At 43.0% G+C, this 19,283-nt stretch overlaps 2 protein-coding genes across 2 annotated transcripts in view; both read right to left on the minus strand.

The window, feature by feature from the left end:
- Positions 1–14,452: 14,452 nt before the first annotated feature.
- LOC143927888 (urotensin-2 receptor-like) lies at positions 14,453–17,181 on the minus strand. Its single transcript, XM_077452332.1, has one exon. The coding sequence runs from the start codon at positions 16,375–16,377 to the stop codon at positions 15,409–15,411; it is 969 nt and encodes a 322-aa protein (XP_077308458.1). The 5' UTR covers positions 16,378–17,181; the 3' UTR covers positions 14,453–15,408.
- A 150-nt stretch (positions 17,182–17,331) lies between these two features.
- The window catches only part of LOC143927887 (arf-GAP with dual PH domain-containing protein 1-like), a 77,434-nt gene continuing 75,482 nt past the window's right edge, over positions 17,332–19,283 (minus strand). The window contains exon 11 of the mRNA XM_077452331.1: positions 17,332–17,573. Within this exon, the coding sequence (XP_077308457.1) occupies positions 17,545–17,573 (29 nt within the window). The 3' untranslated portion in view covers positions 17,332–17,544. The remainder of the gene's footprint in view (positions 17,574–19,283) is intronic.

Here is a 19,283-nt window from a genome sequence, read left to right on the forward strand (position 1 = left end):
GGGGGGTTTTGTGCTATTTTGGCATTTTATGGCCTTTGAAACTGTGATAGGTAGTGAGGAGTGAAATCAAAAATTTGCACCCTTAGAAATCCTGAAGGTGGTGATTGGTTTTCGGGGTGCCGTGCGCGACTAGACTCCCAAAAAGTCCCACACATGTGGTATCCCCATACTCGGGAGAAATAGCGGAATATATTTTGTGGTGCAATTCCACATATAACCATGGCATGTGTGAGCAATATATCATTTAGTGACAACTTTTTGTAAAAAAAAAAAAAAAAAAATTATTTTTTGTCATTATTCAATCCCTTGGGACAAAAAAAAATATTCAATGGTCTCAACATGGCCCTCAGCAAATAGCTTGGGGTGTCCACTTTCCAAAATGGGGTCATTTGGGGGGGTTTTGTGCCATCTTGGCATTTTATGGCCTTCAAAACTGTGATAGGTAGTGATAGGTAGTGAGGAGTAAAATAAAAAATTTATGCTCTTAGAAACCCTGAAGGCGGTGCTTGGATTTCGGGGTCTCGTACGCAGCTAGGCTCCCAAAAAGTCCCACACATGTGATATCCCTGTACTCAGGAGAAGCAGCAGAATGTATTTTGGGGTGTCATTTCACATATGCCCATAGCATGTGTGAGCAATATATCATTTAGTGACAACTTTGTGCAAAAAAAAAAAAGTTTGTAATATTCCCGCAACTTGTGGCAAAATATAAAATATTCCATGGACTCAACATGCCTCTCAGTAAATAGCTTGGGGTGTCTACTTTCCAAAATGGGGTCATTTTGGGGGGTTTTGTGCTATTTTGGCATTTTATGGCCTTCGAAACTGTGATAGGTAGTGAGGAGTGAAATCAAAAATTTGCACCCTTAGAAATCCTGAAGGTGGTGATTGGTTTTCGGGGTGCCGTGCACGACTAGACTCCCAGAAAGTCCCACACATGTGGTATCCCCATACTCGGGAGAAGTAGCGGAATATATTTTGGGGTGCAATTCCACATATAACCATGGCATGTGTGAGCAATATATCATTTAGTGACAACTTTTTGTAAAAAATTTATTTATTTTTTGTCATTATTCAATCCCTTAGGACAAAAAAAATAAATATTCAATGGGCTCAACATACCCATCAGCAATTTCCTTGGGGTGTCTACTTTTCAAAATGGGGTCATTTGGGGGGGGGGTTGTACTGCCCTGCCATTTTAGCACCTCAAGAAATGAGATAGGCAGTCATAAATTAAAAGCTGTGTAAATTCCAGAAAATGTACTCTAGTTTGTAGACGCTATAACTTTTGCGCAAACCAAAAAATATACGCTTATTGACATTTTTTTTACTAAAGACATGTGGCTGAATAAATTTTGCCCTCAATGTATGACTAAAATTTAGTTTATTCAATTTTTCTTATAACAAAAAGAAGAAAATATCATTTTTTTTCAAAATTTTCGCTCTTTTTCCATTTATATCGCAAAAAATAAAAATCACAGAGGCAATCAAATACCATCAAAAGAAAGCTCTATTTGTGGGAAGAAAAGGACGCAAATTTCGTTTGGGTGCAATATTGCATGACCGCGCAATTACCAGTTAAAGCAGCGCAGTGCGAAATTGGAAAAAGACCTCTGGTCCTTAAAGCGGAGGTCCACCCTAAAGTGGACCTCCGCTCATCGGAACCCTCCCCCCCTCCGGCGCCACAATTGGCACCTTTCAGGGGGGAGGGGGGTGCAGATACCTGTACAGTACAGGTATTCTGCACCCACTTCCGGGATAGCTCTCTGCGGAAAGGGGCGTAGATTACGCCCCTTTCCGCAAGTGCCCGCCCCTTTCCACAAGTGCCCTGCTGCCTGCTGGGAAACACACAGATCCCAGAGGCAGCGGGGACCATCCTTATTGCGCAGCGCGATTCGCGCATGCGCAGTAGGGAACCGGGAAATGAAGCCGAAAGGCTCCATTTCCTGATTCCCATACCCAAGATGGCGGCGGCAGCACCCGACAAGACGATCTAGAGATCGGCTTCGGGTGCCGACATCGCGGGCGCGCTGGACAGGTAAGTGTCACTATTTTTATTTTTTTTCAAATAACGTTTCATTAACTATCAGTGGTAGCATAGGTATATAAACAGTACAGAAGTACAATGAAAGGCTAACATCTGTAGAGCTGTGCAAGAGAAAATATAGATATGCGATAAGCAGCAACAGATCACAGGCATGTGCAATAGAATCCAGTAGTTTGGGCGGCGGAGTGCTAGGGGGCGGAGGACACCAAAGGTCATCCGCCCACCCCCCAATCCCCATGGCCCAGTGTGAGTTGCCATGCGGCCCATACAAAACACAAAATACATAGCAGACGAGATCCGCTATAAAAACAGGAGAGGTGAGAGGGGAAAAGACAGAGAAGAGAAAGAAAAGAAAGTGCCAGAGATCCAGGTCGCCGTACCTTAACCATTTCGCCCCTAGTCTTCCCGCAGCCGCCATCTCTCCCATACTTGGTCAAATTCCTCCAGCCTGTCCCTCACTCTGGCCGTCATTTTCTCCATTAGTTCCACGTCCTTAATTCTGGAGTAGAGGGCCTCCATAGATGGGGCCAGTCGACTCTTCCAATTAAGGGCTATTAGACAACGGGCTGCGGTAAGAATATGCCGTAGGAGCTGCCGGGACGGCTTAACCATCCGCGGTTGGGACAGGCCAAATAGAAAGAACTTGGGCACAAACGGAACAGGCACCTCAAATACCCGGACAAGGAGCTGTTGGATTGATGTCCAGAACGGGGCTATCAAAGGGCAAGTCCAGTATATATGGAACAGGGTACCCCTGTCCTGTAGACAGCGCCAGCATCGATCAGAGGTGGAGGGATAAATTTTGTGGAGCACAGCTGGGGTCTGGTACCAGTGGTAGAGAATTTTATAAAAGTTTTCCTTATAAAGGGTACATAGGGAGGATTTGGCCGCCTGTCTCCATATCCCCTGCCAAGCTTCCAGTGGAAGTTCCTCACCCAACTCTTTTTCCCATCGCAGCATATACTTGTGCTTGCCCTTTGCGTGAAAGTGGTGCGAGTTAAGGATGCGGTAGAGGTCTGATATCATTCCCCTGCGGTTCCGTCCCTCGAGTATAATCAGTTCGAAGGGAGTGGGCGGGGAGAATTGAAGTCTCGGTGCTATGGTTTGCGCAAAATGTCTGATCTGTAGGTAACTGTAGAACGTCCGCTGGGGGAGGTCGTGTTTAGTCTGCAGCTCTGAGAAAGACAGCAGTTTTCTCGATCTGGGGTCCACTAGGTGTCCCAGGTGAAATAAACCCCGGGACGCCCAGGGCCAAGACATCTGGTGGGTAAGGCTGTCCGGGAGTTTAGGGTTACAAAGAAACGAGGTTAGCAAGGATGCCTCCGAATGGAGCCTGTGTTCCCGGGAGAGTTTCCTCCAGAGCTGGTTAAGCTGAGCCATCGGCCCCAGTAAGCGGTTCGTATCAATCTGTGTTTCCGTGCTCCAGAGCAGGCTATTCGGGTGCACCGGAGCCAACCATAGCTTCTCTATCTCTGACCACTTGTTGTACGACCGCTGCGTGAACCATGAGACTATGGCCCGTAATAAGTGTCACTATTTTAAAAGTCAGCAGCTGCAGTATTTGTAGCTGCTGGCTTTTAAAAAAAAAACGCGGAGTCCCGGCGGACTCCCGCTTTAAGGTGTTTATTGGTCCGGGGCTGTAGTGGTTAAGGGACAGGTTTTTATCTGTTCCCTTTAAATCTCTTTTATTTGCTATTTACTAGGGATGTGGATGCAATACTCTGTTTCTAGATTCTGTCCATAAATGTTTCTATATATATTTTATTATCATATCTTTTCATGTGACAAGACTGAAGAAATGCAACTTTGCTACAATGTAAAGTAGTGAGTGTACGGCTTGTATAACAGTGTAAATTTGCTGTCCCCTCAAAATAACTCAACATACAGCCATTAACGTCTAAACTGCTGGCAACAAAAGTGATTACATTCCTAAGTAAAAATCTCCAAATTGGACCCAATTAGCCATTTTCCCTCCCCGGTGTCATGTGACTCACTAATGTTACAAGGTCTCAGGTGTGAATGGGGAGCATACTAGTCAACGGAAGTTAAACATGGCACCCCATGGCAAAGAACTCCCTGAGGATCTGAAAAAAAGAATTGTGGCGCTACATAAAGATGGTGTCAAGCGTGTGTGGTGGCAACCAGGTAAGGAGTACAAAGACAAGTGTATCTTGCCTACAGTCAAGCATGGTGGTGGGAGTGTCATGGTCTGGGGCTGCATGAGTGCTGCTGGCACTGGGGAGCTACAGTTCATTGAGGAAACCATGACCTCTTACCTTAAGATAGGCCCATTTAAAAAAAAAAATCAGAAAACATAAATGATTGACTTTGAGGGTCGTGGCTCGACGACCAGGGGTCACGTAGAGAATTTAAGGGGTAGGTAGCAAAAGGTCTACCTCACAACTGGTCAAAATGTGGGGCTCCTATCACCTATGGTCCTGGAGATACAGGGCTCCTTGCGCAGCCTGTCAGAAGCTACATACAGAGTGGCCAGTATAAATACAAACTGGCACACTCTGTTTGCAGAAGACTGAGAGGATGAGCTCACAATGCCTCTCCTCACTTTTTGTCAGAGGCACTGAGCTCAATGGACAGCTTGGAGCCTGCAGAGTTTCACAGGCAGCACTGCCTGTCAAACTGACTCGCAGTATCAGCATAGTCACACAATGTAAAAATGCCATTCAGCAATGTAAAAACAAAACAAAAAGGAGGCGACAGTAGCACCTCATGAATGCCTGTCAGCTGCTGCTATACCACTTGTTGAAAAGCAATACAACACAGATCACTTTTCAGAGGGCATGAAACACATCATCCATTTCCAACTCACCACCAGCCAGGTCACTCCACATCCACTTTCCATGATAGCCACCTCCCTTCAACTTATAGCACAAGTGACCATTTCCCAACCTGCAGATGACAGACCTTACTCCAAAAGATATCACTCCCAGTTACTCCCCCCACCCGCTGATTGATATCCCTCCATGACCACCTCACACCCCCCCCCCTGCTCACTGTCATACCCTTCACATTCCTCTTCTGTACATACTGCCCACTGCGGTACCCTCCACACTCCTCTCCATGCTGCCAGCTGTCATACCCTCTGCACTCCTCTCCTGTACATACTGCCAACTATCTTTCTCTCCACACTCCTCTACTGTACATACCACCCCCATAATACCTTCCACACTCCTCTCCTGTACATACTGCCCCTATCATACCCTCTACACTCCTCTCCTGTACATACTGCCCCCATCATACCCTCCATACTCCTCTCCTGTACATACTGCCCACTGGCATACCCTCCACACTCCTCTCCTGTACATAGTGCCCACTGTTATACCCTCCACATTCCTCTCCCTTACCTGCACATATTTCCCACTTTTATACCATCCATACTCCTCCCCTATGCCTCTTACACACAAAAACAGTTCTTTAAAATTATATTGAATATCCTCAATGTTACCAGCTCTAGAATTGGAACACTTTTGTTCCATCTTCACCCTGTCTTCCTTCCGAGTTCTGTGCCTTCGGTCACTTGCCTTGGCCGGGCTGTGTTGCTGTCACTCCCACGCATGCTCATTCGCATCCTCTCTCTCTAATACCCCCTCTATCTCTCATCCTCCCTCCCTTACCTCTCACCTATCTCTCACTCCCTTTCTCTCCCTCTCATCCTCCCTCTCTCTATTTCATTTAATTTGTTATAACAAAAAATTGTTTGCATTTTTAATTATTATTTATTTATTTTTTATAAAACGCCCCACCATAATCCTCAGCACCAGGCCCATGATGTTCTTAATCCGGCCCTGGGTAAAGGTGATGGACTGGCCAAGCATGTCTTCAGACTTAAACCCTATTGAGGATCTGTGGGTCATCCTCAAACAAAAGGTGGGGGAGCACAAGGTCTCTAACATCTACCAGCTCCGTGATGTCCTCAAGGAGGAGTGGAGGAGGACTCCAGTGGCAACCTGTGAAGCTCTGGTGAACTTCATGCCCAAGAGGGTTAAGGCAGTGCTGGAAAATAATGGTGGCCACACAAAATATTGACACCTTGTGCCTAAATTGGACATTTTCACTTAGAGGTGTACTTGCTTTTGTTGCCAGCAGTTTAGACGTTAATGGCTGTGTGTTGAGTTATTTTGAGGGGACAGCAAATTTATACTGTCATACAAGCTGTACACTCACGACTTTACATTGTAGCAAAGTGTCATTTCTTCAGTGTTGTCACATGAAAAGATGTAATAAAATATTTACAAAAATGTGAGGGGTGTACTCACTTTTGTGAGATACTGTATATACACACAGGTGTCTACTGTACACACATGCATGCACCGATTAGCCACAACCTTATGACCACCCACAATAACCCGTTGAGGCACTAGGCCTCTTAACCACCTCAATACAGTGCACTTACACCCCCTTCCTGACCAGACCAATTTTCAGCTTTCAGCGCTCTAACAGTTTGAATGACAATTACTCAGTCATGCAACATTGTACCCATATGACACTTGCGTCCTTTTTTTTACACAAATAGAGCTTTCTTTTAGTGGTATTTAATCACTAGTGGGTTTTTTATTTTTTGTACTATAAATAAAATAAAATGTAAATTTTGTGGAAAAAAATGCCTTTTTCTTTGTTTCTGTCATACATTTTTGCTAATTAGTAATTTTTCTTCATACATTTTGGCGAAAATTTATAGTGCTACATATCTTTGGTAAAAAATAACCCACATTAGTGTATATTATTTGGTCTTTGTGAAAGTTATAGAGTCTACAAACTATGATGCCAATCACTGAAAATTGATCACATCTGATCAGGCCTTCAGTACATCAGGTGTATCTCATTTTTTGAGACACTAACAAGTCAGGAAAGTACAAATACCCCCCAAATGACCACTTTTTACAAAGTAGACATTCCAAGGTATTAAGTAAGTAGCATGGTGAGTTTTTTTAAGTTGTCATTTTTTCCCACAATTCTTTGCAAAATGAAGATTTTTTTTTTTATTATGATTTTTTTTTACAAAATTGTCATATTATCAGGTTATTTCTCACACACAGCATATGCATACAACAAATTACACCCCAAAATACATTCTGCTACTCTTCCCGAGTACGGCGATACCACATGTGTGAGACTTTTACACAGCCTGGCCACATACAGAGTACCAACATTGATGTAGTACCTTCAGACGTTCTACGAGCAAAAATGATGCATCTCATTTCTCAACCACCAATTACATTTTTGAAGGCCCTGGAGTACCAGGACAATGGAATTTCCCATAAAATGACCCCATTTTGGAAAGCAAACACCCCAACGTATAATCTGTAAGGCATAATGAGTCTTTTGAACGGTTCATTTTTTTCCAGAAGTTTTTGGAATATATGAAAAAAAAATTAAAACACATTTTTTTTTTTTACACAAAGTTGTCAATTTATAAGATATTTCTAACACATAGCATGTATATAGCAAAAATTACGCCCCAAAACACATTCTGCTACTCCTCCTGAGTATGGCGTTACCACATGTGTAGGACTTTTACACAGCCTGGCCACATAGAGTGGCCGAACATTGAAGTAGTACATTCAGGCGTTCTAGGAGCATAAATGACACATCTCATTTCATTCCTACCCATCACACTTTTGAAGGTCCTGGACCACCAGGACAGTGAAATTACACACAAAATTACCCTATTTTGGAAAGCAAGCACCCCAATGTATATTCTATGAGACATGGGCTGCAAATAGTTACTCGGGTACTCTGATGGGCTGGAGATAGGTACTCTGATGGCCTGGTGACAGGTACTCAGGTACTCTGATGGCCTGGTGACAGGTACTCGGGTACTCTGATGGCCTGGTGATAGGTACTCGGGTACTCTGATGGCCTGGTGACAGGTACTCTGATGGCTTGGTGACTGGTATTTGGGTACTCTGAAGGGCAGTGACAGGTACTCATATGGACTGTGACAGGTACTCGGGTACTAAGATGAACTGTGACAGGTACTCAGATTAACTGTGACGGGTACTCAGATGGACTGGGACAGGTACTCAGGTACTCAGATGAACTGTGACAGGTACTCGGGTACTCAGATGGACTGGGACAGGTACTCGGGTACTCAGATGGGCTGTGACAGGTATTCGGGTACTCTAATGGGCTTGACAGGTACCCGGGTACTCGGATGAACCGTGACAGGTACTCGGGTACTTTGATGGGCTGTGACGGCTACTCGGGTACTCGGATGAACCGTGACAGGTACTCGGGTACTTTGATGGGCTGTGACAGGTATCCGGGTACTTTGATGGGCTGTGACAGGTACTCGGGTACTCTGATGGACCGTGACAGGTACTCGGGTACTCTGATGGGCTGTGACAGGTACTCGGGTCTTCTGATGGACCGTGACAGGTACTCGGGTCTTCTGATGGACCGTGACAGGTACTCGGGTACTCTGATGGACCGTGACAGGTACTCGGGTACTCTGATGGGCTGTGACAGGTACTCGGGTACTCTGATGTGCCGTGACAGGTACTCGGGTACTCTGATGGGCTGGGACAGGTACTCGGGTACTCTGATGGGCTGTAACAGGTGCTCAAATACTCTGATGGACTGTGACAGGTACTCTGATGGACTGTGATTGACAGGTACTATGAGGGGTGGTAACAGGCCCTCTTTATTGGAGGGGGGGCAATCAGTGTGATTGGTGTACACTGTAGGCGGTAATGAGATGTTACCGCAATCTCCTCCTCACACACGATCGGTGTGTGAGGAGGAGGACCCGGTAACATCTCGTTACCACGGTTTGTTTACATTTTAGTGAAAGGATCACAGCCGATCACGTGGGTAAACAGCCAGCCAATGGCTGTTTACCAGCGTCGGTGACGAGCAGTGTTCCCGGGGAACGCGCCGTCACCGATGTGCACGAGCAGCATGCGCAGTGCACAGTGGGGGTGTGACCATCTGTGATCGGCCGTGATGAAGATCACGTGGTAAACAGCCATCGGTGGCGAGCGGTATCTCTGTGACACGCCGCCACTGAAGAAACAGGGATGCGTGCGCACGATCGCGCGCATTCCCTGTTTAAACGGGAGACCGTCATATGATGGCCTCCCGCCACAATAGGTGCACCGCCTGGCCGTCATTTGACTGCCAGCGGTCAGCAAGTAGTTAAAGGAGTAAAGGTAGAAGTTTTTTTTGCTCCCCCCTCCCGTGTCACATTTTGCACCTTTCAAGGGGGAGGAGGGAGCAAATACATGTCTAATACAGGTATTTGCTCCCACTTCCGTTGAAAGATTGCCACAGAATCTGCAGCGATCTAGACCATGTCCGGCCCCTCCTCTGTCCCCCACGCTGTCTTCTGGGAGACACACAGGTCCCAGAAGGCAGCAGGGACCAGTCAGGATGTGCAGCGCGATTCACACATGTGCAGTAGGGAACCAGGCTGTGAAGCCGCAAGGCTTCACTTCCTGATTTCCTTACTGAAGAGGCCGGTGCCTGCACCCGGAGCCGAAGGACGGGTCGGCTTTGGGTGAGGACACGTAAGTGTCCTTATTTTAAAAGTCAACAGCTGCAGTATTTGTAGCTGCTGACTTTTATTTTATTTGTTTCGGCGGAACTCCGCTTTAATGCATTCTATGCAATAAGAGAAAAAAAACCTTCTGTGTGTAGCAGCCTCCCCAGCACCCCCCAATGACTTACCTGAGCCCTATCTCTATCCAGCAATGTCCACGAGTGTCTAAGCTATTCGGGACACTCCTCCTGATTGGCAGAGACACAGCAGCGGCGTCGTTGGCTCCCGTGGCTATCAATCAAAGTCAGTCAGCCAATGAGGGGAGAGAGGGGGTGGGGCCAGGTCAGAGCTCCGTATCTGAATGGGTACACGGAGCTCTGACTCGGCTCAGGTGCCACATAGAGAGCTGCTGGCTGTGGGGGCACTCTATAGAAGGGAGGGGCCAGGAGCAGCGAAGAGGAAACCGAGAAGAAGAGGATCAGGGCTGTTCTGTACCAGTGGTAGCTGGTGGGTTCTCCTTTTGGGGGAGCGGAAAACATGTGGTGCACTGACCATTGCTCCTCTGGTCCAGTTATTATGCTCACATATAATTTATTCACATTACAAAATACCTTATAACAAAGCTCCTGCAGCGTGCCTGGTCACCGCTGAGGGAGCTGACATGATCCCTCTGCGTTTCTTCCGGGATCGCTGGCTCCAGCTATGTGAGTGGCCAGAGCCTTGATGACATCACTCCCACGCATGTGCGTGGGAGCCCTGCGTTCGGCAAGTTCTGACAGGATACACCGGAACTGCAGAGCACATGCACAGCTGATGTCAGCGGCTGAATGCAGGGTCAATATCTAGGAGATAGTCTTTTTACCTACAGGTAAGCCTTATTATAGGCTTGCCTGTAGGTAAAAATCAACAAGCGGGCAATACAACCACTTTAGTGAGCCCCTGAAGCTCTGCACTCCAGTTCGCCTTTGAGTTTCTACATTCCAAAGTAACATCTAAGCTTGTATATCTCATTCCCTTGGCTGAAATGTTGAACTTTATTCCTGCTGACATGGACCCTACTTCACTTTCCTCCAGGCTTAGACTCATATCTATGTCATACATCAAATTTGTGTTTCATTCAGTCATGTAAAACCCCACCCTCTTGTTTCCTCCAAAACTGAGCTTGGTGCCGCTAAAGTAAACCTGTCTTTTCTGAGTCAAAGCCATTCTTTTCTGTGTGTGCATTTACCTTTTCCATACAAAATGCAGGCAATCTAAAATCTTTTCATATCTCCATTAGAGGTTTCTCCAGAGTGCAACATTTGGACCCGGGATGTGCTCCTTCTTAATGATTTTTTGTGCCCGAGACTCAATAAGTGTTGCTCTTTCCTAAGTCACACCTAATCAGTGTGAAATCTCTGGGTTAGAGGATTTACTGTAGTAATGTGATATTTGAAGTCGTCAGTAAAAATGTGCATTGTCAGTACATTTTCTAAGTTTTTTTAATAAAAATAAGTTTCAGGAGGTTGGAAAACCTGCTGAGCAGAAGGTAATGAGCAGTGGCACCTTGCAATAAAGACCCAAAGCAATAAAAGCAGTTGCTTGCTGTCTCCCCATTTCCTCGTTTCAAATTTCTTACATTCTCTACTTTTGTGTCAAATGGATAGAAAGTAATAGAAAACTTCTGCAACCAGGATACCTATAACAATAAAAATTCAACAGTGGTTCAATTCAGTATACATATTATATGTGCTACAGGTAAAGAGAAAAAAAATGGTTTGCTGAGGTTCCATATTAAGATACATTGTCTTGAAAGACATACTGTACTTGCTGATCTCATTCTCTATACAGTATATTAATTTCTTGGCTGACATGCTGCCCCTTTCGTTTCCATGCATTGTGAGTGACTGACCCAGAAGAAATATTAAAAGATAAGGAGTTCTGCCCTTTTTCCAAGTATTTTTGCTGTATGCTTGTTCCAGGTCAGCAACGCAAAAAGGCTGGGCTTCTAGGATTTTTAGATGGAGGTCACCAATGAGTACCCATACTTCTCCCTTGACAAGTTTCCTTCTAATACCAGCAACATACAGGATGTAGGAGTTGTTCTTTAGGCTAGAATCACTCCTGTGCATTTTTTTTACTGCATTTTCAAAAGGGCAGGAATGCACGACACTTGATTTAATTGATGCGTCCTAATCTAAACTATGCAGCTTCCTGCAGTGCATTTTTGGAGGAGGTGCAGGGACTATTTTCATGCAAAAAGATGTATTTTTGGGTCCATAGACTTCAATGCAAATGCATCAAAATGCATGAAAAACGCACGTACATCCATTTTTGGTAGGGTTTTGTGTTTAACAGCCAGTGTCCTCCACCTACAAAAAAATACATGAAGCATGAAAATGCATCAAACGCGAGCTTGAAAGCGAATGAAAAATGCGCTGCAAAAAAACACCAAATATGCATAAAAAGCACACGCACGTGTGAACCTAATCTTAGTTACAGAGCTGTTTTTGTTTATTTTAAAATTAGTTTTGTAAGTATTAATGTGCCCAATTAAAACTTATTTTATAGGCGTATGGTATCCTGTTAAAATGATTTTAATGTATTTGATGATTTCATTATAATGGCTAGTTTAGATGCCATGGGGGTTATTTACTAAAGGTAACTCCATTTTGCACTACAAGTGCACTTGGAAGTAAAGTCGCTGTAGATCCGAGGGGGACATGCAAGGACAATAAAAAACAGTATTTTAGCTTGCACATGATTGGATGATAAAATCAGCAGAGCTTCCACTCATTTCAGATCTACCCCTAAGCCCTTGTACACACGGTTGGAGATTCCGACAACCAAATCCGTCGGATTTTGTCCAACAGATTTTGTCCGAAACTGTTGCATACACACGGTCAGACAAAGTTGTTGGAAAATCCGACGTGATGACGTTATTTCGTTACGACGGGACTACGTTCAGGCTAGTAGCCAATAGCTTTGGTGTAGGAATTTGATCTGAGCATGCGTGGCACTTTGTCCGATCGGAATTCTCTACACATGATCGGAGTATGTCTGATCGGAGCATTTTGTCTGAAAATTTTGCCAACAAGTTAGAAAACTTGGTCCGTCGGAGTATCCGACGGAAACAGCTCGATGCAGACCACACAAAGTCGGAATATCCGACAAAACGGTCCTATCGGACACATTCCGTCGGAATCTCCGACCGTGTGTACAAGGGCTTAGATTTACAGTGACTGGACTTCCAAGTGCACTTTCAGTACAATTTCAAGTGCACTTTGCACTTGTAGTTTGTACTTGTAGTGCAAAGTGAATTTGCCTTTCGTAATAACCCCCCTTGTGTTACTGCAGAATGACTTTCGTGGAATTTTGTGTTCTCCTGAAATCTTCCTACGGCTTGTCAGCTTGCACTGCACTGTCAAAATACACGGTCTTCCTCATATGTTAGCTTGGGCAAGCAGAAACCATCCTAGACTTTTGGCATTTGGGAAGAATCTGTGAAATTCTTGTTAAACTCAATCTTTTCTATCCCAAACTCTTACAGGCTTATTATGTAAAATAGTAAAAGGAATAAAGTACATTACTTGTAGAAACCAATTAAATGCTGACTTGTACTGAGGTTTTCAATAAAGTGTACTGTAGATTTGTTTACATCAAGTCAAAGATGTCTTCTCTGAAAAGGTCTACCCTCCATGAGTGCACAGCTTCCTTTAAGTAGTGTGGTGTGCCTGAGTGAATATACATTGAATGGAATCGTTAGGCAAGCCCTCATACTATGTAATAATTGGTAAACGTAAAGCTAATCATTTCACATTTTTTAATTTTTTAATATTGAAGAAAAAATAATACCAGCAATCAAATGACAGATTAGGCAAAATTGATTTTGTTCCTAGCCCTGCGTATACTAATACTGTAAGTAAAAAAAAATTCTACCACAATGTGCTTTAAGAGTCAAGAAGCTTTAGATCAAATTTTACTTAGTAGTCTGATCTGGATTAAAGTGGTAGTAAACTGCATTTATTTATTTATTTTTTAAACCCTGTAAGACAATTGCATAATGAGCTTGTATGCATTGCATACTAGTTCATTATGAAATACCTTACAACAAAGCCTTCCAGCGCCACACTGTCACCGCTGAAGGCGCTTCCATCTTCACCCGGTCTTCCTTCCGGGTTTGCATACACCGGCTGCCTGATTGGCTGCGATGACATCACTACTGCGCATGCAAAAGTCACGGAGCTCTGAAGCGACGGCACAGGTATGCTGTCCCTTCAGAGTGCATGCACTGGAGACATCTCCAGCTGCATGCAGTGTGAATATCTCCTAAACAGAGCTATAATAAGGCTTACCTGTAGGTACCACTGTAAAAAAAAGGGTTTTCTTCCACTATAAACTGCACAGACTTTAAAGCAGTATTAAACCTAAAATCCAACATGAATTATATATTGCAGCTTACTAATCTTTAGATGTGGTGGCTGCATTTTCTTTTTTTTTTAAGCTTTTTACCCTCTGTTTTCACCTAGTGATCAAGCCAGTAACATTTCCTCCATTAAGTTGCCTACACCCTGAAAGAAAGAAGACAGAGACACCTTTGAAAAGAAGTATTGTTTGTCTGGGGGGAGGGAAGCGTTGGACGTACTAGCAGATTTAGATGCATTAAACAAATTAGAGCAAAGTCTAACTAACATTTTTTTCAGCAGTTACAACAATTGTGTTGCTTTTGGGATAAAGGGTTTAAATAAATTAATAAAAGCTGACCATTGTAAGCACTCCTGTTACTGGTAAATTATTTGTCTTAACCCCGTTACTGATACATCTGCAGGACAGCTTGTTCTGTTGAAAAACAACAGAGATACTGGCTAGGTGAAAAAAAAAATAAAGCCCCAAAAAAACAAAACAAATGCAGCCATGACATCTAGGAATTGGTGAACTGCAATATTATTATTATACATGATTTATATAGTGCCAACAGTTTGTGCAGTGCTTTACAACATGAGGGCAGACAGGCAGACAGTACAGTTACAATACAACACTGGAGGAATTAGACATAATAAAACGTTTACTTTTTGGTTTAATATTGCTTTAAAGCCTCTTTCACGTGGGTTTAGACACTTTCAGAGTACGTTTTTGAAGCATTTACAGCATTCACTTCCCCTTGTAAAAAAACAGAAAACCAGAGGTGGTAATTGGGTAACATTTATTATTGCAACCTAATACCGCGTACACACGACCGGATTTTTCGACGGACTTGGCCCGGCAGACTGGAATCCGTCGGACAATTCGATCGTGTGTGGGCTCCGGCTGAATTTTTTCTTCCCAAAAGTTCGGCGGACCTAGAAATAAAATGGTCTGGTCAAAAAATCCGGTCGTCTGAGTGCTAGTCCGACAGACTAAAACCAACGCTAGGGCAGCTATTGGCTACTGGCTATGAACTTCCTTATTCTACGTCATCACGTTAGAATCCATCAGTCTTTTGGAGTGATCGTGTGTGGCCAAGTCCGTTCATTTGAAAGTCCGGCGGACCTCAGCTGCAAAGTTTGTCGGGTTGTCCGCCGGACCAAGTCCGTTGAAAAGTCCGGTTGTGTGTATGCGGCATTACACATGTGAAAAGAATCCCCCATTTGTCATTTTGCCATATCTCAAAGCTGATGTGAAAGAGGCCTTAATCTTTCAGCGCCATCAATTCATGTCTAAAACATTCAAGTCAGCAGAATATAAATTACTTATCTGTCAACAAAAAGTTCATTTTAGGATTTTATGTAATTACAAATCTCAGTAGTTTAGACTGTACTCTTTGCTTTACTGTTATCATGTTTTATATTTGATGCCTTAATATACTTCAACTTCACCTGTGATGGTAACAGTCCAACATTGTCAATCACATCTCCAGATGTTTCTTCTGCATCCCTTTCCCGTTGGATTTCCTGCTACGGCCAGCTAAATATTCCCAGTAGTTACGAGTTAGTATAGTATAAAGTAGAGGATTTACACAGCTATTAGCATATGTTAAGCAGGTAACGCCAATGTTTAGATAAATCTCAGCTGAATGACCCAGTGCTGAAAGTTCCTTCTGATAACATTTGGCTAGCTGCCATGCCCAGAAAGGTACAAAACAAGCCCAATATACAATGATAATTGTAAATATACGCAGCCCAACACAATGCTTTTGTTTTCGCCTTGATTGGTGGACCTCTAGGCCAGATATCCAATATGCCCTAGCAAGGCAACTATAGATGTAAACCAAGATGAAGCCAGGGCCTAGTATGCTGGTGCAGAAAAGGATTGTTAAGTAAGTTCTGAATGAATCTTGTGTCCAAGTGGGAAAACAAATCTTCTTGTCAGATCCATAATGACTGTCCTGTAACCGTATCATGCACATCATTGGTAAAGTGAGAAAAAATGATGTAAGCCAGATTCCCAGACTTGTTACCTTTTGGTGACACTGAGTAATATGTGCCTTGAAAGGTTGCACAATTACCTGATATCTCTGCAGACTCATTGCAGTGAGGGTGTAGATGCTAGCATGCATGGTGAATAAGTCCATGCTTAAAAGAACTCTGCACCCTATATCTCCAAAGTACCAGTTTTGGGCCAGGTATGTGCTTAGAACAAAAGGAATCGTTGAAAGGTAAAGTAGATCAGCCAAAGCAAGATTTATGACATTGATAAACAGGGAGCCAGCTGGCCTGGGTGACAAGACAGTTATCACAAGTACATAAATGTTTCCAGAGGAGCCTAAGACAAACATAATAGAAAGTACAGCGCTCAAGCTGGATGTCACCAGAACCTCGCCATCAAAAATACCTGGAGTTTCCATGGACATGTTTGCCTCATAATTACCTTCCATTTTCTTTACTGCCGCCTACTTCGCAAAAAGCACGATGGGTTGTGTGTCATGATCAGTAATATAACAAATTCTTCATGTATTCATGGTGGCAATGAAAAAATAACTCAATCTATAATCAGAATCCCAGCTCTCCTGTGTTGCCTGGCTTCTGTCATGGTCTCCGAAGAAGTTCCTGTGTATAGTAAACATTCCACGTCTACGAGCTAAGACCTTTCAATGAGGGTGTGAGCGTTTCTTCAGTTTGATTAATAATTGTGATAGAAAGCTAGTCTTAATCCAGGTTAGCTTTCGCACTGGAAAAATAAGGATATATTGTGCCTGTGTTGCAGCATTCTATTTGCTTGGTCTATGCTCATTCCTCACCTCCGCTTCAGATATGCTGGACAAACATCGACAAATCCTATTCACAAAGAAATGTGCAGACTGAGACAAAACTGTTACATTTGTGGTGTGGTCTATTAACCATCTCCCCATACTCTTCTCAGTACACTTTCTGACATTATGAACATATTTTTGCTTTTAAGACTGTTAGAGAATATACTTTACAGTTTACTACCTTTAAATTGTGTTTAATTCAATTATAAAACAGAATTTTCATTCTCCTTAAAATATTATAAGTATATTGAGTAGGAGAGGGTAAAACTGCTGTCATTTTTTATTTTTTTGCCATCTGTGTATCATTGGTGAGATTTCCCCCACTTCCTGTCCTGTAGACTCAACAGGAAGTAAGAGGATATTTATCCAATATATAGGATATCCCCTCTTGGACAGCAGTCATGAGAACTGGAAGATTTTTCCACTATTTCTGTTTTGGTGGCAACTCAACATTTTGGCGTTACCCTCACTTTTATTCCCAGTGCAACTGGAATTTAGGACAATTTGAGAGAGTACATCTCCCTCATGGGATCACAGATAACAATACAATACTAAAAAAGTGGTCTATCCAAATCTTAATTTTGTTTCGCATTTCATACTTTAATTGAATGTTAAATATGTCCCATTTCTGGAACATAGGTGATACACTGCCATACAAATGTAGTCATAATTACATATGCTTGTGCATAAAAAATGATAAAAGGAAAAAATTTATTTTAAAGTCCAGTAATGAGATGTCCTGATATCTGTCATGAGAAAATGAAAAGTTGGAGGACCTGAATCAGGAACATGCTATGTATGATGCTTTAACCTCGATTGGACTAAAAAGAGAGAAAAAAAAGAGAGAAAATTTGAGTATCAATTTGAGTATCAATTTATAACAATGAATAATTACACTATTGTGGTAAAAAAAAAAAAAAGCAATTTAGATTTCTGTAAAGTGGATATCTTTAGTGAAATGTAGGATTTTTAAATCTCAAGCTTTATATGGTTGTATTTTGTCTCTCTCAGGTCCCGATAACCCGCCCCCCCCCCCCCCCATTTACTACAAAATATGAAATAAATAATATTAGAGAAAAACATCTTTTCATTACATACCTTATTTTAGACCAAGTGATCTAATCACTGCGTCTTTGTGCTTCTCTATGCAATAAAGGCAGATCATGGTTGGTGGGAGGTGCCAGTGGGGTTCTGTATGTGGCCCCCTAAAAAACATCACAGCTCCCTGCCTCAGTACTCCCCTCAAGAGCCCTCAGCCCTGATTGCAAGCAAGTGACTGTGAGAAACTATACAAATATTAAAATGTCTTGATGGGTGAATGTCAGTCTAGAGGAGTGTAAGAGGGGTTGAAATTTAAGCGACACACCACTTGGCAGGCAGCTTCTACAATCCAGAGGATATCCACAGTCTCCTTGGCTTGTAGTGTAATGTAAGAAGGCAGTGGCAGTATGATTATTTCAGATTTTTGTTGCACAAAGCGGTACAATGTTTTGCATGGAAATTTGGCATTTTATATTGTAGGCCTGTAATTCTTAGTAATATCTCACTTAAATCTATCCAAACAAGAGTCTAGTAGACATCCCGGGTATGATAAAGTTTGAAACATGAAATCATAAGTTATAATACAATAAATAACTATAAATAATTATAACAAATAATAATAAAAATAAAATGTAATCAAATCAAAAACACATAAATTTGCTCAGTTGCAGAATTGTCTATGTCGTTACTTTCAGTGTTTGATGATGGATTTCCCCACGAATCACTATCGCTCAATTCTGCGAGTGATTCAAATTTATTAACGCTGTTTTCTAGCTGGTCTAAAACCACTTTTGATGTAAAGGGACGCTTTTTGGTTGCTATGGACAATCTCCAGTTTTCAGGCAGAAAGAACAGTATTTATGATATAAAACTGCATGCAGGGCACTGGACAAACCACTAGGGACAAAAGGAATGTGAAATAATTTGATACAGTAATGTAATCTGTAAGATTACAGTGTACTGTATGTATTGTGTGTTTTTCACTGTTTGAATTTGGTGCTGTGATCCGTCCATATTTGTCACAACGCTCGCAGGGAATGGAGCTCGGCACTGTGATAGATCGAGCAGAGGACACAGCTCGCACACACAGTGGGGAGACATCACAGGATCCTGGGGACAAGGCAAATAACTTTGCCTGCGATGCGTTCCTGAGTGTGGCTCGGGGTTACCGCTTTTGGTACTGAAAATTCACCCCGAGCCACACTCGGGAATACCATTAAGTAGGTTAAAGGTCAGGGGTACAATTTAAGAAATAGCCAGCATTTTTCGGGGGTCTACGTGCCCCCTTCATCAGGGCTTAACTGGCAACCAAGTGAACTGGACCTACAATGGTATATATTCCAGTGTGAGTTGAAAGCACAGGCCTAATCAGCAGCTTGTTTGGTTCACTACCGGTTTGTTCACTTGGTTGCCAGTCAAGCCCTGATGAAGGGGGAACGTAGACCCCCAAAGTGCATTGGCTATTTCTTGAATTGTACCCCTGACCTTTA

Source organism: Lithobates pipiens, unplaced genomic scaffold, assembly GCF_037356315.1.
Source record: "Lithobates pipiens isolate NorthernLeopardFrog02 unplaced genomic scaffold, aLitPip1_a1.2 Scaffold_23, whole genome shotgun sequence".
In the NCBI taxonomy this organism is placed as follows: domain Eukaryota; kingdom Metazoa; phylum Chordata; class Amphibia; order Anura; family Ranidae; genus Lithobates; species Lithobates pipiens.